Raw genomic sequence first — 27,120 nt, forward strand, 5'->3', positions numbered from 1 at the left:
CAAAACAATGTAATTTTACAGTCAAATTTACAAATGCTTTCACACTGTATGTCAGAACAGATAACACCATGTTCTAAACCTAACCTTACAGGCTAAAGTCAAGGTAAACAGCTGTTTATATTGTGAATTGAAACACAAATATATTCCCTGTATCTTATTCCATTGCTAATGAGAAACAGCTTATTGAAGTTATGCAAATATATAAATCACAGCTGATTCCCATCCAGGAAGCACACTCAGGTGTTGAGGTTCTTTCAATCGCATGATCATATGTTCTAAAAGAGTACTCTTTGGGCTTATATTGTGTGGAAAAGGAACAATATGGAGCAACACAAAGAAAGAAAGAAAGAAAGAAAGAAAGAAATGCCTGCACGAGGGAGAGGAAGACGAGTACCAGGACAAGGGAGAGGAGTGGGACAAGGACAAGGGAGAGGAGTGGGGCAAGGACAAGGGAGAGGAGTGGGGCAAGGACAAGGGAGAGGAATGGGGCAAGGACAAGGGAGAGGAGTGGGGCAAGGACAAGGGAGATGAGTGGGGCAAGGACAAGGGAGAGGAGTGGGGCAAGGACAAGGGAGAGGAGTGGGGCAAGGACAAGGGAGAGGAGTGGGGCAAGGTAGAGGGAGAGGAGTTAGAATGCGTGGTGGCGCTCAAAGAAGGACCAGAGCTAGGGTAACTGATCAAGTAAGAGCTACTATCATTGACCATGTCATAAACCACGGGCTATCATACAGAGAGGCTGGTGAACGAGTACAGCCAAATCTCAGCCGGGACACGTGGCATCCATTGTCCGTATTTTCAGAGAAACCAACAGGTAGGATATTGCTTTTCCTACAGCAAAGTGTAAATACAGTAATTTTACCATTTACAGTATTAGAGTGACTGTATGCCTCCGGTCTCTAAAATGTAACTGTATTTTGTCCCTCTAAGGATTCAACGTCTACCTCCCTAAACCCAACAAAACAAAAATGTAGAGAGGCATCAAAAGAAACTGCAGTGCAAAACACAATCTATGATCAATACAATATACTGTCTATTGTATAAGGGCAGACCTGATACATAAAATAATGCAGTTTCTGTAATTTTAGCTAATGATAGTGTTTTTTTTGTCATTGTGTTATGATTGACTAAATGTTCCTGTTGGAAGAGAACATGTGTTAGTGTTTTGAATAATTATTTGATTTTGAAACATGTTTGCAGTGTTTTGTTAGACATAGTGTATTGTGTTAGTGTATTATTGTATTTTGTAAATTAGTTTTGGAGTTTAGTTTACAATGTGTGATTTTGAGCATGAAATTAACCGTTTTGCCAATTGTGTGTTTTAGGTGTGTTGGTGCGTTAAGAGTTTAGGAAACTTGTTAAATGTATTGAAAAAACTGTCATAGCGATTGTAAAAAACTGTAAATACATGGGATGTATATTTAAGATTGTAAATACATGGGATGTATATTTAAGATTGTAAATACATGGGATGTATATTTAAGATTGTAAATATGTAGGATGATTTTATAGTGCACAAAAAGGCTGATTCATTTGTATGTGTCAAAATATTCCTACTGTATCATCATATAAATGTGGATATTTTAAAGTTAATGTTCTGTGTACTGGATTGTATGGGATGAAGATATATTGTTGTTCATGATGCCAAGTTAGTTAGTATGAGGAGACAAACTAAATTACCCAAATGATTGGCATCTTGACAAATTAATGAAAGCATCACAAGCAAAACTGTAAAGAAATTAGGCTTTTATTTTATGAAGATAAGAAACTAAACTCAGAAAAGCATATAGATACCATAACCGGAAAACAATAACTGAATCATATAATTTAGATGTATGAAAATCCCATTACATTATATTAAACTCAGTAAATGCTATCATATTCAAAAAGGTCAAAATCATATTACTGCTTGTTCAGCTTACAGTGATTTAACCCAGTAAGAATCACAAGGATGATTCAGTCTGTTTGATTACATCATCACATTGTAACGTTTCTTCAGGAGATTTGACTGTTGAACACAAACCTACAGGAACATAATGGAAGGAGATATGAATTAGAATTAGCCTGACTCCTGGTACCACAATAGTGGGACCAGCAACTATTTGAAGTTAGAAAGGTAGAGTCATTGCACATGTTCCCAAAATGTCTAGAACCCTATAATATTAAGGAAAATCGAAAATTAATATACTAAATGTAGGTCAGTCAGTTGTCTGCTGACATGAATAAATGTAAAAAATTAAAAGGTGATGAAATTTCTCACCTTCAGCCCTGCAATATTTCAACATCAGTATGATGGACACCAGTAGAAATGGAGACACCACCAGTAGACCACACAGCACTCTGAACAGAGAGATGGAGACCAGAGAACCTGGAGGGACTATTAAACAAGTTTTACCATCAAGACACACATATCTCCTCTCACCTGGCACAGTAACTGACATAACATGAAATAGTATAACATGATTAAACTGTGTTTTGCAAACCTCTCTTTGAGGACCTCCAGCCACGTCACATATTCACTGTATTCTAATTAGAAGCATAGTGGGTTTAACTATTGATGGTCTTGGTAATTAGGTGACTTTAATCAGCGTTCATAGTTTTGTAATACATCATATGTATGTAGACTGGCCAGGGGTACAGGAGAGTGTTGGGGGAGATATTAACCAGACACATAGGAGTTCACTGTTACTACACATTGCATCAAACAACATAAGCATGAAAGTGCACTGAAGTCAAGCAAAATGATTATGACGATGTCTAGGTACCTGTGGCTGTACTACATATTACTGTAGTAGAAGTAGATTTCTCACTGACTATGTTGGAGGCGTTGCATGTCAAATTGATGGGTCCCTCTGCTGGTGAGAGATGGAACTGCATCTGCTGGTTGCCCCTGAATGTCTCATTCCCTCTCTTCCAGGTATAGTTGAGGATGGAGCTGCCAGATGAGTTGCACATCATCTGAACTGAACAGGATTGGTTGGCCAATAGCTGGACCTTATCAATAATCACCACGTTGGAGACAGGCTCTGACAGAGATTGGAAGGGACTTCTAAATGAATGATCCTATGGCAACAGATAATCAGTCATTGACATACAGTACACTGGAATTTAATCAATATAGGATCCAAACATGGTCATAACCTACCGTGGACCTTCAGAGTGAAGGTCTTAGTGGGAATCTGACCTTTGGCCCATTCACCAGTCACAAAAAAGGTCCCTGAGTCTTGCAGTTTGAGATCTTTCACTGTTAAACAGAAGTTTTTGGAGTTCATTTCTAGTCTCCCCTCCAACGGGGATCCTGGTAAATATTTAACATCTGAATAGTATTCTGCAACATATCTTTTTCCATATTTCCACACCACTGATGTTACACCAAACTCCTGTAAGTGTGAGGGACCAGGCAGCTCCACTGAGTCCCCCACTGTCTTGTGGATCAACAGAGACTCACCCACACCTGAAACACACACAACATGACAGAAAACCATCTATAAAAGGTTCAACTTTACACTATAGTGCCTTTGGTACAGTGCAAATATTTCTATATTTCTATAATTTCAGTAAACAAAGTTATAAATGCTAGAATTATTGTTTTTGTAACACTTTTTATAATCTACTTCACACATATATCTATACAGTAATAATCCAAAGTGTCATCCAATCAATTTATGTGGGGAAAAAAAGAAGAGTAACAAGTAATTGCAATGGAAGTTAAGGTGATAACTGATCCTTTTATCCTTTTCGTTCAGTTTCATTTATTAGTTATTTTAAAGGTGCACTTCCATCACATGATCAGAAGACAAAGATGCAGCAGTCTCTTAACTTTTTCCCGGAGCTGTATAAAAATACAGCCGAGTTTTTACAGCTTCTGTAAGCTAGTTGAAAGTGAAAGAGATTGGAAGTAAAAGTTACTAGATCAAGGAGGAGGTATAATAAGATTTATAGTGGACATTTGGTAAATATTTGATTTCTCACATCCATTTTCATATATTAAGAAAAATTGAATGTCCCACCAAGTGCCCGTTAAGAATTAAATAAAAGCAGATGGCATAACCACACCAATGACACGTAACATTACATCTTAATAAATTCATCATCACTACAACATTTTATGTTCATCTGGACTGAAGTGTGTACTAATAAACAAAAGTCCTGAGATCCAGCCAATCAATGACAACAAGGCAGTCAACATTCAACACACATCATAAAAAGACCAACAAGGAAGTTAAAGAAAACACTTTTCCTAAATTTGAACATACAAGCGAAAAAATGTTATACAATATACCAGCACAAGAAAATTCATTGAAAACATACTTTGGTGGACAATATAGATTAGGAGTATTCCGTGTTTGGAGAAGCAGGAGAATGCACCAGCAAACATCTCTATATGATGTTGTAAGGCTGTTTCTTTGGTTGTTTGTCCACCTCAGGTCTCTGTCACTGGTAACTAGCAGTTGAGTTGGCAAAACACATCATCAGTGAGGGTGTGATAAAAAATAGACAGGCATAATTTTTGTTGAACAGGAAGTCAGACTTTATTTGCTTTCTGAAACTACCCCTTCAATCAGCTTATGGAATACAGCTACAGTAACTAGCAAAAGCAACTTGATAAAATATATACTTTCATACATTTCTGAGCTCTGCATTTAGGCCTTCAATTGTTCTGTGTAACTCTGGTTATTGGAGGTATCTTTTATATGGTGAAGTAGTTTATAACTTAAAAGTCACAGACTGAATGTATTCTTTAGAATTAATATTCATCGCACCTCCAGTACAAGCTGCAAAGATGTCAGTTTTTTTGGAAGCCTATTACATTTTTGTTTACTGCATTTGTATGCTTTTAATGACACGTTGAATATATGGTCATAGATTGTCCACCTGCAAAAAGAAATGGACATTATGGGACAGGTCTAGGGTCAGAAATCTGAGATTGTCCCAAAACCATTCCTGAATCACATCTGAATTGTGGAACCTAACATTTTCAATTTCAATGACAATCTCAATGAAGTCGGCAGCCACAGCACTGTAAGACCCAAGAAGGGGCTTATTCCCTTTCACCCCATCTTTGGATATGGCTTGAATATTTACTTGAAGTTTAGAGTCATAACATGGTCATAGCCATGTCATAATCATGTCATAACTTGTCATGTCAGCTGACATAACATGTCATATCCTGTAATAACATGGTCACGACACTCTAATGACATTATTAGAAATATTATGACATATATCGTGTTATTTTAGGACTGGTTATGATTGGTTATTATGCAAGTCTCTCACAACATAACAAACCATTCTGTAACATCAGTCTTTTTATGAACAGCATTTTTATTTAACATTTCATTATAAACGCTATATATCAATATAATTATGCATGAAGTGATGTCAGATATTTAACTTCCCCAATGCTTAGTTTCTCCTGACTGGGATTCCCACAGTAGTAGATTTCAGGAGCAGGACATGACATCCTCTGTGATTAAAGGCCAACATAAGGTTATGTACAGCTAGGAGATAGGCCCATCTTGTCTGGATGGCAGCATAGGTTGCTAAAAAACCCAGTATATATTGTAAAGTGTTAATGGAGCTTTCACAGATGTGCAAGTCACCCATGCCATGTGCATTACAGTTTTTCTCAAATGCTAAAACACATTTCACTAACGTTTCCTCCATGTTCCCCAATGTCTAAACAAAACACCCTTTTCTAAAACTACATAAACACAACCACACCTTCTCACTTCAAAACTTAAACTTTCACACCAAAAGAGCAGCTCGAAGCTTTCAAAAATGTAAACACTATACACATCATTACACACTACAGCAAAACAATTGAAAACACAATGCTCAATTTGTGAGAAGGTTCTTTGTTTCATAACTGCCAATGCATATTTTTTGAAACTTTACACTAATGGATCTTCTTAGATCTCTGCAGAGGATTAGGCATTTAGATTTGTGAGTTTCATATGAACAGAATAAGTCTATAGTAAATTCTGCATGTACACTACCGTAACACAACTGAATGGAAAAACAGAATCTATTGCACACAATAGTACTCTTGAAAACATGATTAGGGTGTGAAGTTTTTTTATTTACTTTATTTAATGTATTACGTCGTCAATGACAAATGAGGCATCCGTTTCTGTAGGACCACATGATTAACTCGTAGTGCACATCGGTTATAGATTTAAGGAAGCGAAACTCCGATTATTTTCTGGGTTGTTATTTTCGTTTGTTGCGAAGTTACAGGAACAATTTCAGTCCCCAGTTAAATAATTACTTTTATTCCCCATTTGAACTCCATACAAAGGTTCTACCTCTTTATTTAAATCTTCCACATTTTTAGACAGTTACTCAAAAATGAATAGGGTTATTATTTTTTCAGCAACAAATGTTAAAATGTATTTTCTTTGGAAATATTTAAAACACACTGATCTCAATGGTACCTATGACTTTAGGTTTTGATTAAATTATTACGTGATATGAGGAAACAGTCATGTTTCTGCAGTATGTCAACTATAATACTTCGGGTGCACAAAATTATTGTTACCAGCAGGTGGAACTAGTGTGCACTGCTTTGCATGAGGCCTTGAGTCAAGTGCAATACAATTTGCTGGAAAGCCTCACAAAGCCTCAACGTAGATTATGAGATCCAAAACTTGTGATTTTACATTGAGAAACAATTAATTACTTAAAACATGTTATATGTTATCTTTGTACTATTTTCTATTGACTATGGGGTTTAAATGATGTGAACACTTTTGCAACCGGTTGATGTAAAACCTGTTTCCTTTTTTGGAAACAGGTTTTACATGAAGGAATTATATCAGGAATTATCAGACATAATCTCATTCTAATACCAACCAAAACCAAGTATTTCACAATACAGTAGTATAAATTCATGTAACTGTGTTATTTTTTTCTATTTTATCCATCACATCAGCTAAATGTTATCTTTATTGTTTCAAAAGAAGGCATTTAATGAAACATTAAAAAACTATTGCTTATTGCTATTGCTTATTCTGTTAAAATGTTGACAAAGTAATCTTGTCTTGAATTTTCTTTTTGCTTTCTGTCCATCTTCTTCTGGTGTTTATGCCTCCTCAGCTGCAGCAGCTCCAATGTTCCACTCTGTTGTTAGTCTTCCTAACGGTGCTGTCCAAGCAACAAATCCTGTAGCTCAACCCAACCAGGCTGCTACTACTATTGCTCCTTATTCTGAAGGTCAGACCCTTCATAGGTCTCTCTGGCTACTAGCGTATGTTCACCAGGGGTTTCGAGGAGAAAGCCGCCCTTTTACACAAACTGATACAAAAGAATGTCCCATTCTCCTGAACGGAACTCTATGAGGAGTCTTTAGCATTTTTCCTCCACACTCTCTCTACCTCTCCCATACTCCACTATCCAGACTTGACAAAACCCTTTACTCTCCACAAGGATGCCTCTCATGATGCAGTAGGATCAGTCCCCGCCCAAGAACAAGAGGGTGTTAAAAAGGTGGCGGCTTACCCCAGTCACGTACTCCCTGCCACGGAACGGAACTGCCCCAGTTTTGATAGACAATGTTGGGGCGATTGTGTGGTCCGTCAGGCATTTCTCACATTTTCTACAAGACAAGTCAGCCATTTTTCTGACTTGTCTTGTAGTCCGCTCATTGTCACTGACCACCAGCCGTTGCTGAGTCTGAGATACCTGCTGATAGAACAGGATCCAATGGGAAGAAAGAACTACAACATAGCTGCTTATGACTGGATTATAAAGCATAGAGATGGCAAGAAGAATGGGAATCCGGACGCACTCTCACGCCGTCCAGAGAAGGCCTGACTGCCCACCAAACAGGAGATCAAATCAGACATGCCCACAGACATACTGATACCCCCACAGGAGATGTCCACTGCCACTGTACAGATAAGCTCTGTCCTTGACCTCGCACAGACATTGTCTATTGACATCCCTCAGAGGAAGTATGATTATGCCACCCTGGCTTCTCTCAGAAGGTGGCTGATCGACAGGAGATCCTCTCGAATGCAGACTTTATAGAAAGGGCCACTCCAACTGAGAATATTTGGACGAAAATGTAAAAAGATGTCCTTGTAGGAAGATATGGTCTGCCGCCATTCATTTGACAGCTCAGGAGAACCCTCACAGCAGATTGTTGCTCAGTTATCACTCATGATTTGCAGTACGTACATGGGCATCCTTCTGTGGTTCATCTAGGTTACAAGAGAATACTTGCCAGATCTAGGGAACAGTTTTACTGGCCTTTCATGGCTAGTGATATTGACAAGCACTGTCAGAAGGTTATTCCATGCCAGTGCCCAGAAATCTAGCCATGGGATGCTCTGTAGAACTCAGTTCTCCTACAACACTAGTGTTCACACCAGCACTAGGTACACTCCCTTTTCCTTAGTACATAGGTCTTCAACCCACTCAACAGTTTTTGCTCACCTGATTCAACAGGTAAGGGTTTGTTATTTAGTTAATCAGTCGATTCAGGTGTGCTAGCTCTGGGATGCATCTAATAGATGGAATGGCTGGGGGGTCCCCAGGAGATGGTTGAAGACCTATGCCTTAGTGCATGGTCGTGAGGCTCGGTTGCCTTCACACCTGTTGGACCCTAGTGGACCCTCAGCTGCATCTCCTGGCACCCCTGCACAAGATGCAACAGCATTATATCATAAACTACTGCTTGCTCATCAGCGGTGCAGTGAGCAGCGCCAGGAGGCTCATGCTTAACAGAAAGCCCAGTATTGGAAAAAAAAAACTTTCCGTACCAGGAAAGAACTCGGGTGTGGTAAATGATCCGGCTAACTCTCTGTATAAGCTGGCGATGGAATGGGCCATACATTGTTACGCAATCAGTAGGGCTGTCTGAGCCTGATGGGGACAGTGGTCTCTATGTGGTCAGGCAGAAGGACATGCCGGAGGGCTCCAGTCAAGTTGTCCATCACAACCACCTGAAACTATATGTGACACCTACCTTTCCAAAGCAAGGAAACAGTCATCAGGTTGCACTTGTTCTGCCCCAGCAAGCTGAAGAAGTAGTGGCTCATAGAGGGGTTTGTGTGAACGTCCCTGCACCCCGTCCTAGTGAGGAGTTACCACACCTTCCAATCAGCACCATGACTCAGGGAAAGCCCTGGGTCCAACCTGCTTGTGGAGGCGAGCAGCAGGGAGACTCCAACTCCAATCCTGCACAGGTAGCATCTCAGCAAAGAGTTCGTCCCCCAGGAAACTCTGTAGGCCTGTCGTTATGCCTTCATGACCACCTGGTCGTAGGCCTGTCATTATGCCTGCATGACCACCTGGTCGTAGGCCTGTCGTTATGCCTGCATGACCACCTGGTCGTAGGCCTGTCGTTGTGCCTTCATGACCACCTGGTCGTAGGCCTGTCGTTATGCCTGCATGACCACCTGGTCGTAGGCCTGTCGTTATGCCTTCATGACCACCTGGTCGTAGGCCTGTCGTTATGCCTTCATGACCACCTGGTCGTAGGCCTGTCGTTATGCCTGCATGACCACCTGGTCGTAGGCCTGTCGTTATGCCTACATGACCACCTGGTCTTAGGCCTGTCGTTATGCCTGCATGACCACCCAGTCTTACGCCAGTTGTTATGCTTGTATGACCACCCGGTTGTAGGCCTGTCGTTATACTTGTACCGAAAGAGAGTAAGCATCTCTGATAACGCTCCAACAAAAATGTTATATAATAAAATGCACAGATTGACAATGTTTCGATCCCAAACGGATCTTTGTTAGGTCATCAAAACAAACAGTACTAATATTTTTTTGTCCTGTACCTGACGAGTTGAATGTGCATGTTTCCATGTCATGTATGGACGACCACTCTTTCATAGGCCTGTCGTTATGCCTGTACAACCACCCATTCATAGGCCCATCGTCATGCCTGCATGACCACCCAGTCGTAGGCCTGTGATTATGCCTGATTCAGAGACTATGTGGTTTAGTCCCACTAGACAGGAACATAAGGTGTGGGAAGTGAAAATGACATAAAACAGAAAGGTTATATATGTTACATTAGTCCTACTGTTATTGCTAATGTCATGGACTTCATTACAATTTGTTGTGTCATGTTAAAGTAGTGCGCAGTTACTTTTTACATCAAATAGATTTGTATCTATAATGGTAGTGCGTTCCTGACGGATGTTGTATTCGTTATTCATCCCGTCATTTTTATTTTCAATATATTGTTTAAAACGTGGAAATTTCTTTTTCAATGGGGGGAGTACCTGGGGATGTTTGTTTTGAAGAGGTGGTTCTGTTATGTGGGGAAAAGTAAAGGAGAAGCGGGTAGAACAGTTTACCACAGTGTGGGATCACTTGTGTTTCTCTTTGAAGAGTTGTGGCAATAGGCTAATAAATGTTGAGCGGTTGTTTTACAGAGTTGTATTCTTATAGACTCTCTGCCCCCTACTGGCCAACGGTAGTAAGTGTCCATCAATGAACACAACCTTTGAGAAAAAATAAATCAATATTTTATCGCCATTACAAACAATACATAACCCAAAATGCGACCATATATTTTGTGTGCGTCACATCTAATTTGAAGATGCAAGTGCCCACATGCTTTACCAAATAAAATGAGAATTATGTTAAACTATCATTATTTAGCCCACCTTAATTTTGGTTACCCCAATGTAATTATATTAACAAATTGGATTACCTTATGAATAATGTATATGTCTTAGCCTATTCATGCAAACAACTGGCTACAGTACATTAAAAAAGTACAAACTGTTGTTCAAAAAACAACAAGGGGTTCATGTCCTGTGTCAACATGAACAAATGACAGTACAGACTGTTAATTCACACATTTGTAAATCATTAATAAATCACATAAATAATAATATTTACTGTTTGTTTATGACTTTGTTCATCATTATTTTGTGTTACATACCGTGGTAATGGTAGTTCATGTACACTTATCTGAAAGTGTTACCATGTCACTTCCTCTTTAAGTGACCAAACTATAAATCAGTAAAACTATAGTTTCTGATAGTTAAAAAATATATAAAAAAGCGATTTTACCCTAAACAGTGCTTTTGCCATATGAACCGAAACACTGGTGTAGCGTCGTGATGCCGGGCCTGGCTGCAAGCTGTCCTTAAAAGAGTCCCCACCCCCCCCCCCCCCCCTTAACCTCACAGCCGACATCTAAATGTGATAACCACACAGAACAACACAATATCAAATAAAAATACAGAGAAATATATTCTAGAGGCCAAGCACGGAGCCCCACCCACGGGCCCTGATGCAGCCGCACCCCTTGCACCCACGATAGCTACACTGGTGAACAGAAATGTTGTAACCTCCAGCATTTTACCAGGACAGAGGGATTTCTTATATCAGAATGCAAATAGCCTACATTTACCCTCTATAAGCTCATTTTAAGGTCCACTGTTAAAAATAAATTGGGATATTCTTGCACACTGGGGATGCTTACAAGTTTTATAATTTAATGGAAACAAATGCAACATTGGTCAAAGACCTTCCCCATGTCTTTATTTTTATTTTGTAAATGAACTCTAACACTTGTAAGCATCACCAGCGTGCAAGAATAACTCGATTGTTTATTTATTTTTTCTCGCACCTGGTCATCCCTTCATAAACAATGATTCATTTTTATTTATTTTTCTCATAAATCTACACACAACAACCCATAATTACAAAGCCAACATTGTTTCTAAGAAAAGCATGCAAATATATTAAAAACACAACAATCACTCAATAGACAAGTGAGTCATAGTCTTGTTTTATTATTTGCTTCAAATATGTTTTATATAAAGAGCAGGAAGCTATAATATCAAATAGGAGTAGGCTATATACACTCACCGGCCACTTCATAAGGTACACCTTGCTAGTACTGGATTAGACCCCTTTTTGCCATCAGTACTGGCTTAATGATTTGTGACAGATTCAACTAGGTCCTCCAAATCAGAGATTAGTCCATAGTGACATTATAGCATCATGCTCTCCCGTTCCATCACATCCCAAAGGTGCTCTTTTCTGATTGAGATCTGGTGACTTTTGAGGTCATTTGAGTACAATGAACTCATTGTCATGTTAAAGAAAACAGTTTGAGATGATGTGAGCTTTGTGACATGACACACTGTCTTACTGTAAGTAGCCATTAGAAGATGGGTACTCTGAGGTCATAAAGAGATGGACATGGTCAGCAACAATACTCAGGTAGGCTGTGGCATATAAACGAGGCTCAGTTGATACTAAGCGGCCCAAAGTGTGCCAAGAAAATATCCCCCACACCAGGGATGTCACTAGGCCTATTTTAGGAGGGGCTTTAGCCCTCCTAAGTCACTAAGACCAAATTACAAGCAATCCTAAAAGGGCTGCTGCCGGCTATCCACCTCGTAATGAGGTCAACGTTTTAGAAACATTTAATGATACTGAGCTATTAAAAAGGTATTGCCTTAATCGCGAGTGTATTATGATCATAGTAGAGCTAGTAATCGATGCAGTCACTTCACCAACAAACAGAAACAACCCAATAACACAGAAGATCACGGTTCTGACAACTCTACGCTACTTGGCCTCACAACTATGCAGCACAGACGAACTATGCAACTCTCAGTCATCTGTCAGTAGAACAAAACATCAAGTAGTAAAGGCCCTCCCCAAACACAATATCCTGCGACAAATCATTTGGTTTCCTCATGATGTTCGCCAACTACAAAAACAAACCTGACTTCAAGGCCATAGCACGACCACATGGCGTAGTTGGTGGTGGGACACATAATGGCACTAATTATTGTACCATCAAAAGATTAACGCACATTTCATTACTCCACTCAGAATCATATTGGACACTGTGTGTTCTGATACAACTGTATTCAACCACTGTGAGATGGGGAGACAGGACTGATTATATACTCAGGTTTTGTGTCAGAGGTAACTGAACCATTCTTATGAAACTCTTAGTCCCAGTCGGTTAGTCCCAGTAGTCCATGTAGTTACCTACAGATTCAGACATAAAACAAACAAATGATATAGACTTCTCATAAACACATACACATATTCAATAAAAAAGAACATTAACTGACATCCAAACCAACAACAGGTTTAACAGGGTTGCTACACAACATTCAACGCATACAATTTGAAATAGTTAGCTAAATAGTTAGCTAAATAGTTAGCTAATAGCTATTCAGTATTGAAAACAATGACTACAGTCACTCCATGAAAACAGTAACTGTTGAATTGCCAACCACTATGCTATGTGAACGATGAGGACATCAAAATGAATCTCAAATTGCATACTACATACTACAAGTACGTACTTCGAGGATGATGGTGAAGTACGTACTGTTTTGTATAGAGTAAGCTAGTATACCAGTATTGGGACCGATTGGGACATACCTAGTTCCATACCTAGGAATTTCAGGGCGGCCATGACAGCCATGGCCGTCATTGCCTTTCGCTCTGGCCGTGATGTCCCGAAAATCATTGTACGCTCTACGGCCACCGTGGCCTTTGTGCCCCTGCCACTGTGAAAAACCTGTGGTCAGCAGTTTGTTCGAAAGTTTGTTTGTAGTTCGCAATTGAGAACAACCAGAAGAACGGATTACATGCAGGTAACCCATCATTCACACATAAGTGGCAGGCCGTTCAGAAAGCGGAAGCGCTCCATTTCTAGCGATTCAAAAAAGGCTTCCCACCGCGCACCTTGAAGCGGGACGGCAGCGCTGGCTATGGCGGAACGGCAGACGGCAAAAAATAGAGCAGTGTTCTATTTATTTTTCTTCTCTGTCGTGGAAAGCCAACCAGAGCACAGTGGAAAAACAATAGGAATGCTTGTAGCAGGTACCAGAATACTGAATAGTCCATAACTTAACCAACACGTCGGACAAACAGCTAATTTTACAAGTACAGGAACTGGGGAGGAATTCTATAACGTCTCACTCAAGTTCTATCGATACAATATATGAAACAATATAGCGTAGTCAAGGATCGCTCAGGGTTTCTGACCTATAGTTACCATCGATCAGTTAATACGTAATATGTATTTAGTAGTGATAGCTATTGCTATCAACCAAAACAAGCTACCGGCTACAGTAGATATAGATTTTAACAACTGGCATGCACCCATTTTCGTTAATGAACCGTTTCTGCGGGGCTGTCACGGTTCTCTTGAATTGCTAGGCAATAGCAGAGAAATCTGCTCAAATCCCCTATGTTTTCTTTTACTGAGTTTAATTGTAATGAACAGAGTTTACTATGGCTTTGTTTATGTTGGACCCGCCTTTTTCCTTTAACGCAATAGGCTACTTTTCCCAGCTTAAAATGCATAACTGATAGGTCAAAACAGCAAAGGCGGGACAATGTCATCTGCCTCCCGATCTTTTTATCTTTTTATCTAAAAGATATAGCCAGAATCAAAAGCTTGGTGTCCCAAAAAGACCAAGAGGAGCTCATCCATGCTTTTATCTCTAGGGTTGACTACTGTAATGGCCTCATAACTGGACTCCCCAAAAAGACTGTAAAACAGCTGCAGCTCATTCAGAATGCTGCTGCTAGAATGTTTACCAAGAGAACAGAGCACATCACTCCGGTTCTTAAATCTTTGCATTGGCTTCCAGTCAGTTACAGAATAGATTTCAAACTGACTAACTTTTCTTATTAAGTTTAATTCCACCAGAAATAGCATCTATGAACTGTATATATTTTGCCGCTGGCCGTTTTAACAGCTTATTAACCAGTAATAGGCCTACTAGTATCTACTTACTACTCAAAATAGTCATAAGAATTGGGCAAACATTTTTTTATCGAGACTGAAGATGAACTTTACACTGCCAAAGCTATTTAATTTCATGGCTCAACAACATTAGTTTTTCTTTCATTCATGAATGACTTTGAAACAACGATAATATAGGTGACGATAACTGTGCTTTTAGTTTATGAATCTCTGCATGGTTTAGGACCCGAATACATTTCTGAAATGTTTGCAGAATATAAACCGAGCAGGGCTCTTAGATCCATGAACACAGGTCAGCTAGTAGAGCCCAGAGTCCAAACTAAACATTGAGTAGCTGCATTTAGCACTTATGCTGTACAAAACTGGAATAAAGTACCAGAAGATCTTAGATGTGCCCCAAACATATACATTTTTTAAATTCAGGTTAAAAACACTTCTCTTCTCACGTGCCTATGACTGAGCACTTAAACTTTACCACACTGTTTAGCCTTATAGCTTCCTATGTTTTTATCCCACTTTGAATCTTTATATGTTTTCTTATTGTATTTTTTATTATTATGATGTATTCATTTGCTTTGATGTTTTCATTTGAGTATTTGTTTTTATGCTATTGTACTTACACATATTTTTCTTTGTAAAGCACATTGAATTGCTTCGATGTATGGATTGTGCTATATAAATAAACTCGCTTGCTTGCTTACAGTACATATTAATCAATACACAGTTTCAAAGTATTATGATCAACGATTTAAAAATAATTACTAAAAGCACTTACTAAAAGTGCCATGAGTCTTTGTGGGCAACTCTACAGCTCACAGGTTCGTCACGGCTAGAGGAAAAGTGTTGCTGTTTCCTCCTACAGAAGTCTGTCGTTATGAAAGTGAAAGTAACTTCATCAGGGTGAAATGAAAGAAACAAACTTACAATATGGCTTGTTGTTTTGAAAATGCGTCAAAATACATGCCCATAAGCTTCACTTCTGTTTCTGTATAAATATGTAAAGATACCATAAGAAAGTAATGCTATGAAAACGAAGACATATTAAATACAGAAATACATGGCTCTTAAACACTGAAAAGCAATACTCAGTTTTTCACTCTTCTGGACAGTAGGAGACATTACAAGTTGTTTACTTGGGTCTTTAGTTGCAAGGTTTCTAGTTCACACCTCCTAACCCTTCCTCTTGTACTAGTGTTACTGCTTAATATAAATCATTTGCGATATGAGTGACATTGATTAGCAGAAAGAAACAGATAACATGCATGAATGATCCAGATCTTTGTGTAGCAAAGGTAGAAAATGTTCTCTCTCAAACCTATTAGGTTTGAGCGAAAACCTCAAACCTCTGCTACTTCTGCTATTGTTTTAGGTTGTTTTTAATGGAAGTAAGACAGTTACACTACGCACTCATAATTTATTTAATAAACAAAGGAAATGTGTGTGTTATGAGAGGGTCCTTTCTCAAATTGTTGTTGTGGAGATTTGATGGCTGTTCTAAAATGAATAGTAGATGAAATGAAGGAAAATAATATCCCTTGTGTAACCGCGATGCAGATTAAAGGTGCAAATAGATAAGTTCTTATTTCTACACAAACACACATGCACAGGAGTATATTTAATTAAAGAAGACTCATCAGCAATCTATTGTGCATATTTCTAGGAAAGGATGAGACAAAGATTTATAAAAAACACTATCTTATTGTAATTTTTTCAAGAGTGGTAACAGATTATGGGTGTCAGGTCATAGTCCCAAGGTCCAATTAATTTCAATACCGAACATTACATGAAAAAAACAATATTTTGACTAAACAAAGTATACTACATAATGTTAACCGCAGTTCAGATGGTCAATGATTACCCCTCATAATAAAGGAACATATAAATATTTTATACAGGTAACGAGTTCAAACAGTGTAAATTAGATGGCTGAGTGTTGTGTTATTTTGAGGGGACAGCAAATGTACACTGTTAATGCTGTACACTCACTACTTTACATTGTAGCAAAGAGTCATTTCTCAGTGTCATTTCTCACTTTTGTGAGATACTGTGTATGTAGTTTATAGCTTATAAAACACAGATCTGAATGTATTATTTAGAAATAATAGTTGAGTTGCATTCACCACATTTTCAGTACAAGCACCAAAAATGCAATTATTATGTCTGTTTTTTTGGTAGCCTATTTCCTTTTATGGATTAAACTGTAACATACTAGGCTTATTGAAAACCAGATTGTGCTTGCATAATTCATAATGTGTCAATCAATCAATCAAATGTATTTATAAAGCCCTTTTTACATCAGCAGTTGTCACAATGCTTTTACAAAACACCCAGCCTTAAACCCCAAGGAGCAAACAACAGTAGTGTTGAATTTCAGTGGCTAGGAAAAACTCCTTAAAAAGGCCAAAATCTAGGAAGAAACCTAGAGAGGACCCAGAGGGGTGACCAGTCCTCTTCTGGCTGTGCCGGGTGAACATATTAAGAGTACAAATTTTAATAATTAATAAATGCATGTGGGCTGAGTCCAGAGTCTATTTAAACTTAGTCCAGGTTGGAAGCATGACCAGATGGACAAGGACAGGGACAACACGGGGGAGGGGAGGTGTCAGCACAGTGGCAGCTGAAATTGTCAGGTATCGTCTTGATCTGATATTGTGAATTTCCAGGTTTGAATCACGGCAAGTTAGCAAGACAACTGTGCACGGCTCTATGTTACTGTAAGCTAGGTTACTGTTGATCATTATTAACCTTTTATTTAATGTAACCAGTCTAAACATACTTTTATGATCATACATGTTTTTAGATAGCCTACTGCACCAACTAGTTATTTTCTCTTGTATTGGTTTGCATGATTAAACTATAGGGTCATTTAAATGTATTTTTTTATTATTTATTTTGGTAAAACAGCTTTGGGTGCCATTGTATTTGCAGAAGGATTACAATTGTATATGCAGAAAATTTGACCATATACCACAGCTATGACAGTATCACTTTTGACTGCCTAAAAAAAGCTCATAGCCATGTTGTATTGATTATTAACCATCCCACTTGTAAATTATTGCTTAAATATATGTGCATTTGGAAAACAGTGCATTCGGAAAATGTTCAGATGCCTTCACCTTTTTCATATTGTTCTAGCCTTTTTGTTACGTTACAGCCTTATTCTAAAATATAGTGAATATTTTTTCCCTCATCAACTCACACACAATACCCCATAATGACGAAGCAAAAACATTTGTTGTTTTTATGCAAGCTATAAGAATAAAAGAGATATCTCAATTAATTTACAAATTAATTAGAAATGAATTAATGATCAAATAAATCATCCATTGTCATTACCCCATGTCATTTAAAAAAGTAACATAAAAAGAAATATCTGTTGATAGCACAGTTTGAAACAAATCCGTCATGAATGTGATAATGTGTGTGTGTGTCACATTTCTGTGATTGTGTTCATCTCCCTCAAGGGCCTGCAAAATATCAACACATAGATTATGTTAGGAGATACTTAGATGTTCTCTAATACCAGACTATTCTTTTCATGCTTTTTCAAGAGATATTATCTAGTCTTACTCTGGATTCTGGCTGTCTTTACTGGAGAATAGACTGATTCTGACTCTGGCAGGGTTGTTGATTCTGTATTAGATGGGAATTAAACAGAAGAGTAATATATTTATTATATACAGAATATTATCAAACTATATTCAATGTGGGTTAAAGAGGTATGAGGTTATGAATGGGAAAAGACAAAGAGGGATGTCCAGTTTTACTTTTCTTCTTCTGGGTTTTGATCATCTTTCTGAGATCAATCTCAGCATAGGTTACATCAACAGGTCCAGACGATGCTGATAATTAATTAGCATATTGCCTGTTCTGCATCTTAATCCAAAACTACAGAAACACAGATTTAAATGTGACTGATTGTCCACATGTAGAATTTTTCTTACCTGTAGTTTTCATTGTCTTCATCTCAGAGTGGACTCTATTTTCATTTGGATCAGCTGGCTTTTCTGAAGTGGAGTGAATCATTTGTTTTTGTTATTCAGATTTAATTCAGTGATAAATAATTGTGTTAATGTATGGTACGGTTGAGTCACCTATTTCTTTCTTGTCCAACCTCTTTGGTTGAATCTGGGCATATGTCACATCACCTGACCCATCAACAGCAGAAACACCAGCAGAATCTGATACATAAAACATGAACACTCATTAAATTAAAGGCACAGTCTGCATTTCTGGCCACTGGATGTTAATGTGGTGCTGATCAGCCAGAAATGTTCCCAAATAAGTGTATGTTACAGAATGTCATGTATATGACGATTTGAGCAATGTGTCATCAAAACCAATGGCTTTCAAATTTGAAATGTCATGGCTAAATGAGATGTGCTAGTGGTTCTACTGATATACTACTTATAGATTCTATATAAATATGTTACAATATAGGCAGTTTAAACATTACTCTCTTTATACCTGTCATATTAAATAAAGCAACTGTAAATGTTAGGAAAGGGAATATTCACATAGTTCACAGATTTTACACATCTAAAACAGATTCAAATATATATTGTGGGGAAAAGCAAACTGATAAAAATAACATTAAAGTTTACCATTATCAATGTTGCTGTCACGGCTTCGGGGGTTGAGAGGAGCAAGGAGGAACCGGAGAAGGCGTGATGGAATGAAGGTTTAATGTTTCTCAGCGAGAGAAATCAGTACAGGTATAACAAAGCGTTGAACAGCTCTTCCATTTAGTAGAGACATTTACACACAAAGACAGGGGGAGCAGAGGGAACATATATACCGGGGGAAACAGCGATGATGAGGAACAGGTGCACAAACGAGACACAGGTGAAATGTATGATGAAGACGGTGGCGTCAGAAAGCAGGTGACGTCGACCGCTGGGGCCCGCCCGCTGCAGGGGGAGGTGAACCAGCAGAGGTCGCAGTTGTCACAGTACCCCCCCCCTGACGCGCGGCCCCAGCCGCGCGACGACACCGGCCTCGGGGCCGACCCGGGGGGCGCGGAGCAGGGCGGTCCGGCCGACGCTGATGGAAGTCGCGGACAAGGACGGGAGCCAGGACGTCCTTCACCGGAACCCAGCTCCGCTCCTCCGGGCCGTACCCCTCCCACTCCACGAGGTACTGGAGGCCCCCCGCCCGGCGCCTCGAGTCGATGATGGAGCGGACAGAGTACGCCGGGGCCCCCTCGATGTCCAGAGGGGGAGGGGGCACCTCCCGCACCTCACACCCCTGGAGGGGACCATCCACCACCGGCCTGAGGAGAGACACATGAAACGAGGGGTTAATACGGTAGTCGGGGGGAAGGCGTAACCGATATGTTACCTCGTTGACTCTCCTCAGGACTTTAAAAGGCCCCACAAACCGCGGGGCCAGCTTCCGGCAGGGCAGGCGGAGGGGCAGGTCCCTGGACGAGAGCCAGACCCGGTCGCCCGGCCGATACACCGGGGCCTCCCCGCGGTGGCGGTCTGCATAGGTCTTTTGACGGCGGACAGCGAGCCGGAGGCGGGATTGTACTGCCTCCCATGTGCCCGCTGCCCGCCGGAACCAGTCGTCCACCGCAGGGGTACCGGTCTGGCTCGGCGTCCACGGCGCCAGGACCGGCTGGTAGCCCAGGACGCACTGGAACGGCGTCACGCCCGTGGAGGAGTGGTGCAGAGAATTCAGTGCGTATTCTGCCCACGGCAGAAACTCTGCCCACTCCCCCGGCCGGTCCTGGCAGTAGGACCGGAGGAACCTACCCACTTCTTGATTGACCCGTTCCACCTGCCCGTTGGACTGGGGATGGTAGCCCGAGGTCAGGCTGACCGAGATCCCCAGGTGCTGCATAAATGCCTTCCACACCCTAGACGTGAATTGGGGACCCCGGTCAGACACGATGTCCTCGGGCACCCCATAGTGCCGGAAGACGTGTGTGAACAGGGCCTCCGCGGTCTGTAGGGCAGTAGGAAGGCCGGGCAGAGGCAAGAGGCGGCAGGACTTCGAGAACCGATCCACAACGACCAGGATGGTGGTATGGCCCTGGGAAGGGGGGAGATCCGTCAAGAAATCAACAGAAATGTGGGACCATGGCCGTTGTGGAATGGGCAAGGGGTGCAACTTGCCCACAGGTAGGTGCCGGGGTGCCTTACTCTGGGCACACACCGAGCAGGAAGAGACGTATACCCTCACGTCCTTGGCTAAAGTGGGCCACCAGTACTTACCGGCCAGGGCGCGCACTGTTGGCCCGATGCCAGGATGACCGGAGGAGGGAGATGTATGCGCCCAGTAGATGAGGCGGTCGCGGACAGACGCCGGCACATACGTACGGCCCTCAGGGCATGTGGGCGGAGAGGGCTCGTCGCGCTGCGCTCCGGCGATGTCCGCGTCCAGTTCCCATACCACCGGTGCCACGATGCATGACTCCGGGAGCACGGGAGCATCATCCACTGGCCTCTCCCCCGTGTCATGCTGGCGGGACAGCGCGTCAGCCCCGACGTTCTTACTCCCCGGCCTGTAGGTGAGAGTAAACACAAACCGGGTGAAGAACATAGCCCACCTTGCCTGGCGAGGGGTCAGCCTCCTCGCTGCCCGCATGTACTCCAGGTTCCGGTGGTCAGTCCAGACGAGGAAAGGGTGTTTAGCCCCCTCTAACCAGTGCCTCCACGCCGACAGAGCTCGAACCACGGCCAGCAGCTCACGATCACCAATGTCGTAGTTCCGCTCCGCCGCACTGAGCTTCTGGGAGAAGAAGGCACAGGGACGGAGCGTGTTACGACACCCCGTCCGTTGGGAGAGGATGGCACCGAGCCCACAATCGGACGCGTCCACCTCCACGATGAACTGGAGCGACGGGTCGGGATGGGCCAGGACCGGAGCGGTGGTGAAACGGTGTTTCAGTTCCACAAACGCCCGCTCCGCGTCCACGGTCCACCGCAACCGGGTCGCCCCCCCCTTCAGAAGGGAGGTGATCGGAGCCGCGACCTGGCTAAAGCCCCGGATAAACCTCCTATAGTAATTAGAGAAGCCTAAGAAACGTTGCACGTCCTTAACCGTGGTTGGGGTCGGCCAATTACGCACGGCGTCAATGTGAGGCTCCTCCATAGCCACACCTGTGCTGGAAAAGCGATATCCCAGGAAGGACACAGACGACTGGAAAAACAGACACTTCTCGGCTTTCACGTACAGGTCATGCTCCAGCAGTCGAGCCAGCACTCTGCGCACTAACGAGACATGTTTGGCGCGGGTGGCAGTGAATATCAAGATGTCATCAATATACACTACCACTCCTTCGCACAACAAGTCCCGGAATACGTCGTTGACGAATGACTGGAAGACTGAAGGAGCATTCATCAACCCGTACGGCATCACTAAATACTCGTAATGGCCAGACGTGGTACTAAAAGCGGTTTTCCACTCGTCTCCTTCCCGGATACGCACCAGGTTATAGGCACTCCTGAGGTCTAATTTAGTGAAAAAGCGGGCCCCGTGCATCCTCTCCACCTCCGCAGAGATCAAAGGGAGAGGGTAGCGGAACGGAATGGTGATCTTGTTCAGCGCCCGGTAATCGATGCACGGGCGCAAACCACCGTCCTTCTTTTTCACAAAAAAGAAACTCGAGGAGACCTGTGACTTGGAGGGCCTGATGTAGCCCTGTTCCAACGCTTCCGTAACGTAGGCGTTCATAGTCTCCGTTTCGGTGCGGGACAGTGGATACACGTGACCCTTCGGGAGTGCGGCTCCATCAACGAGGTCTATCGCACAATCCCCCAGCCGGTGTGGTGGCAACACAGCAGCCTTGGCTTTGGAGAAAACCGTAGCCAAGTCCCTGTATTCGGGGGGAATGGGCACGGCGGGCGCACTGTCTGGACTTTCCACCGAGGTCGAGCCAACGGAAACACCCAAACACCTACCCTGGCACTTCCGCGACCACCCCGACAGACGTCGACTAGACCAGGAGATGAAGGGGTCGTGTAGGGACAACCAGGGGAAACCTAAAACGACTGGGAACGTGGGTGAGTCGATGATGTGAAATGAAATGGTTTCGCTGTGTCGGCTGTCGGTAATCAGGAGGAGGGGAACAGTGCAACTCGTGACCAGACCTGACCCTAGTGGCCGGCTGTCTAAAGCTCTCACGGGCAGGGGGGTGGCGAGGACCTGGAGGGGTATGCGTGACCGCAGGGCAAAAGACCTATCCATGAAATTCCCAGCTGCGCCTGAGTCTACCAGCGCCTTACACCGGGAAATCAGCGGAAAGCCGGGGAACCTAACAGGAACAGTGCACATAGAGAGGGAAGAGGTTAGTGGCGAATGTGCATGTGCTACCTGGGGTGACGCGGAAGTGCCATGCCTGTCGCCTCTCGACTCAGGGAGGGAGGTGCGGTGTGGTGCAGTAGTACGGCCTCGTCGCCCCTTGGAGGCACTCCGCACCTGCCCTCCCCGACGTCTGCCCGGCAGTGCAGCCGTCCCCAATTCCATGGGGACGGCGGTGTCAGGTTGGCAGGGTGGAACGGACGGGCCTCTTCCGGGACGTCCTCGGGCAGCCAGCAGGTTGTCGAGACGGATGGACATGTCAACCAGCTGATCGAAGGAGAGGGACACGTCTCGACAAGCCAGCTCCCTCCGGACGTCCTCGCGAAGGCTGCAACGGTAATGGTCGATTTGAGCCCGTTCGTTCCACCCTGATCCCGCTGCCAGGGTCCGGAACTCCAGTGCGAACTCCTGCGCCGACCTCGTCCCCTGCCGTAGGTGGAACAGCCGTTCACCCGCCTCTCTTCCTTCGTGTGGATGGTCGAACACGGCTCGGAAGCGGCGGGTGAACTCGGCGTAGCTGCCCTGGGTGGGCTGCTCGGTGTTCCAGACGGCGGTGGCCCACTCCAGGGCTTTTCCGGACAGGCAGGAGACGAGCGAGGTGATCTTCTGTGCCTCGGTCGGCGCAGGGTGCATCGCCTGGAGCGCGATGTCCAGCTGTAGAAGGAATCCCTGGCAGCGGTCCGCCGCCCCGTCGAAATCCCTGGGTAAGGGGAGATGCAGTGCCCCCATGCTCGGCGGCACGGCAGGGGCAGGCGGAGAAACGGCCGGTGCTGCGGGGGTCTGCTGGCTCAGCTCTAGGCGCTGCACCGCTTTTAAGACATTGTCCATTGCAGCGCCTAGGCTGGCCAGCATCGTTGAATGTACCTGGACCGCCTCCGCAACACCGACCTCGCCTGTGGCTCCCGTGGGCTCCATATCCTTGCTGTTGTATATTTGGTGTGTAATTCTGTCACGGCTTCGGGGGTTGAGAGGAGCAAGGAGGAACCGGAGAAGGCGTGATGGAATGAAGGTTTAATGTTTCTCAGCGAGAGAAATCAGTACAGGTATAACAAAGCGTTGAACAGCTCTTCCATTTAGTAGAGACATTTACACACAAAGACAGGGGGAGCAGAGGGAACATATATACCGGGGGAAACAGCGATGATGAGGAACAGGTGCACAAACGAGACACAGGTGAAATGTATGATGAAGACGGTGGCGTCAGAAAGCAGGTGACGTCGACCGCTGGGGCCCGCCCGCTGCAGGGGGAGGTGAACCAGCAGAGGTCGCAGTTGTCACAGTTGCCTGATAGATTCATCATGTTGTAGATGTTATCGTTACCTGTTGGTCAAATGAGAGACAAAGTTAATTATCTTCTCAGTATTCCTAAAGACAAAGAATACAGTAACATGTACTACAGAGTGGGTGGTTAAGAGACAGTTAGAGACTGACCATACTACTGACCTGTATACCCAGCATCAGGAGACTGACCATACTACTGACCTGTATACCCAGCATCAGGAGACTGACCATACTACTGACCTGTATACCCAGCATCAGGAGACTGACCGTACTACTGACCTGTATACCCAGCATCAGGAGACTGACCATACTGGCCTTTATATCCAGCATCAGGAGACTGACCATACTGCTGACCTGTAAACCCAGCATCAGGAGACTGAACCTGGGTAGATCCTTGGTCCTGTTGGGGGTCTTGGTTGGTGCCTTGGGGATGGACGGGCCTACAGGGAGAGAAATACTAATGAAGAATACAGACAAAAATGTACTAATTAACATATACAGTGAGAGAAAAAAATTATTTGATCCCCTGCTGATTTTGTACGTTTGCCCACTGACAAAGAAATTATCAGTCTATCATTTTAATGGTAGGTTTATTTGAACAGTGATAGACAGAAGAACAACCAAAAAAAATGCATTTAAATGAGTGAAATAAGTATTCGACCTCTCTGCAAAACATGACTTAGTACTTGGTGGCAAATCCCTTGTTGGCAATCGCAGAGGTCAGACTTTTCTTGTAGATGGCCACCAGGTTTGCATACATTTGGCAGATGTCTGGCAGCTCAAACCTTCAGCTCCCTCCACAGATTTTCTATGGGATTATGGTCTGGAGACTGGCTAGGCCACTCCAGGACCTTAATGTGCTTCTTCTGGAGCCATTCCTTTGTTGCCTTCGCCGTGTGTTTTGGGTCATCGTCATGCTGGAATACAATCCAGCATGACTGATGGTGACTATGGTCCCAGCTGCCTTGAGATCATTGACAAGATCCTCCAGTGTAGTCCTGGGCTGATTCTTTGCCATTCTCATAATCGTTGCAACTCCACAAAGTGAGATCTTGCATGGAGCCCCAGACCGGGGGAGATTGGCAGTTCTTTTGTGTTTCTTCCATTTGCGAATAATCACGCCAACTGTTGTCATCTTCTCACCAAGCTGCTTAGCGATGGTCTTGTAATCCATTACAGGTCTACAATCTTGTCCCTGACATCCTTGGACTGCTCTTTGGTCTTGGCCATGGTGGAGAGTTTGGAATCTGATTGATTGATTGCTTCTGTGGGCAGGTGTCTTTTATACAGGTAACAAGCTGAGATTAGGAGCACTCCCTTTAAGAGTGTGCTCCTAATCTCAGTTCGTTACCTGTTTAAAAGACATCTGGGAGTCAGAAATCTTGATGATTGCCGAGGGGCCGAATACTTATTTCACTCATTAAAATGCTAATCAATTCATTAAATTTTTCACATGCGTTTTTCTGGATTCTTTTGTTGTTATTCTGTCTCTCACTGTTCAAATAAGCCTACCATTAAAATTATACTTATACCATTAAAATTATAGAATTATTGTCAGTGGGCAAATTTGGACAAAATCAGCAGGGGATTCTTTCCCTCACTGTATTAGAGACAGGTGTACTCACCAGAAACGTCTATTAGAACAGGAATCTGTAAATACAAATACACACTATTATATCAGGTAATTTATGATTTGAACTGGTGTGTCTTAAAAACATGACCATAAAAGTTAGGACAAGTAAAACTATCACCTTTCTTTTTTTTATATTGACACAACAGGAACAAGATGGTCAGCAGAACAGCAGCAACAACCAGACCCCCAACCACTCTTACTAGGACTGATGTAGAGCAACCAGAAGGTAGAACTGGAGAGAGAACAGCACAATGCAGAATATAGTCACAGTAAATAAAATAAAGTGGGGGACATGTTTCATTATGCTTTGGATACAGCATATATATTTCTGTTTAGTCCACCTGCAGGACAGCAGAATCTATACATGTTCAAATAACACTACATTACAAATCACTGACATCCATTGACAAAAAGACACTGTAATCATAATTTAATGTTAATTCTACATTACAAATCACTGACTACCACTGACTTAAAGACACTTTAATCATGATATCATGTTACCAGTACATTACTATCACTGATTATAACATCTGCTCCTCATGATGTTGTGTAACACCTGCTCCTCATGATGTTGTGTAACACCTGCTCCTCATGATGTTGTGTAACACCTGCTCCTCATGATGTTGTGTAACACCTGTTCCTTATGATGTTGTGTAACACCAGCTCCTCTCCAGTGCTCCACCTCATCGGTGTACTAACCACCAGCAGGAGACTGATGTCAGAGACACACCCCACGGACACACCTGCTCCCAATCACCTATTTACTTCTGTATATAAAGGTTGTTTGTGATGTCTTATGTATGGATTGTTGTTTCTTTGTTGGAGAACCGCATGTTGACGTTTTTCTATAGATGGGACTCAGCCTAAAGCTGCGTATTTGCTCTGATGTTGTTTTCCTTTTTGCCTGTTCCTCACTCAACCCTCACACATCCCACTGATGGAAATGTAATCTGATCATGAACCATTTCTCACCTCTCACTGTCACCCAGCTTTCAGGAGATTCTATTTGATCAGATTTACATTTATAGAAACCTTCATCTGACTTAGATACTGTAGGGATGGTCATCTCTCCTGTGGTCTGATTACTAATAGGTACTCCATCTTTGTAGAAATCAGCCTTGGGGTTAGTGTGTGGTTGATTTCGATGTATACAGAGAAGAGTCACAGAGTCTCCTTCA

At 42.7% G+C, this 27,120-nt stretch overlaps 2 protein-coding genes across 2 annotated transcripts in view; both read right to left on the reverse strand.

Annotated features, from left to right (window-relative positions):
- Window positions 1-1,940: 1,940 nt before the first annotated feature.
- LOC105009297 (SLAM family member 5) lies at window positions 1,941-4,375 on the reverse strand. Its single transcript, XM_020043158.2, has 5 exons — window positions 4,309-4,375; window positions 3,143-3,451; window positions 2,763-3,023; window positions 2,258-2,374; window positions 1,941-2,020 (listed from the first exon to the last, which is right to left on the reverse strand). Exons 1-5 carry the CDS (start codon window positions 4,373-4,375, stop codon window positions 1,941-1,943), a joined length of 834 nt encoding a protein of 277 aa, XP_019898717.1.
- A 13,614-nt stretch (window positions 4,376-17,989) lies between these two features.
- LOC105009296 (obscurin-like) overlaps window positions 17,990-27,120 on the reverse strand; it is a 51,905-nt gene continuing 42,774 nt past the window's right edge. The window contains exons 7-16 of the mRNA XM_034290644.1: window positions 26,058-26,171; window positions 25,932-25,956; window positions 24,661-24,746; window positions 24,310-24,345; window positions 19,323-19,337; window positions 18,813-18,899; window positions 18,663-18,725; window positions 18,486-18,560; window positions 18,289-18,351; window positions 17,990-18,185 (exon numbers count right to left, since the gene is read on the reverse strand). Of these exons, the coding sequence (XP_034146535.1) occupies window positions 18,178-18,185; window positions 18,289-18,351; window positions 18,486-18,560; window positions 18,663-18,725; window positions 18,813-18,899; window positions 19,323-19,337; window positions 24,310-24,345; window positions 24,661-24,746; window positions 25,932-25,956; window positions 26,058-26,171 (572 nt within the window). The 3' untranslated portion in view covers window positions 17,990-18,177. The remainder of the gene's footprint in view (window positions 18,186-18,288; window positions 18,352-18,485; window positions 18,561-18,662; window positions 18,726-18,812; window positions 18,900-19,322; window positions 19,338-24,309; window positions 24,346-24,660; window positions 24,747-25,931; window positions 25,957-26,057; window positions 26,172-27,120) is intronic.

The sequence above is a fragment of the Esox lucius genome, chromosome 24 (genome assembly GCF_011004845.1).
Source record: "Esox lucius isolate fEsoLuc1 chromosome 24, fEsoLuc1.pri, whole genome shotgun sequence".
In the NCBI taxonomy this organism is placed as follows: domain Eukaryota; kingdom Metazoa; phylum Chordata; class Actinopteri; order Esociformes; family Esocidae; genus Esox; species Esox lucius.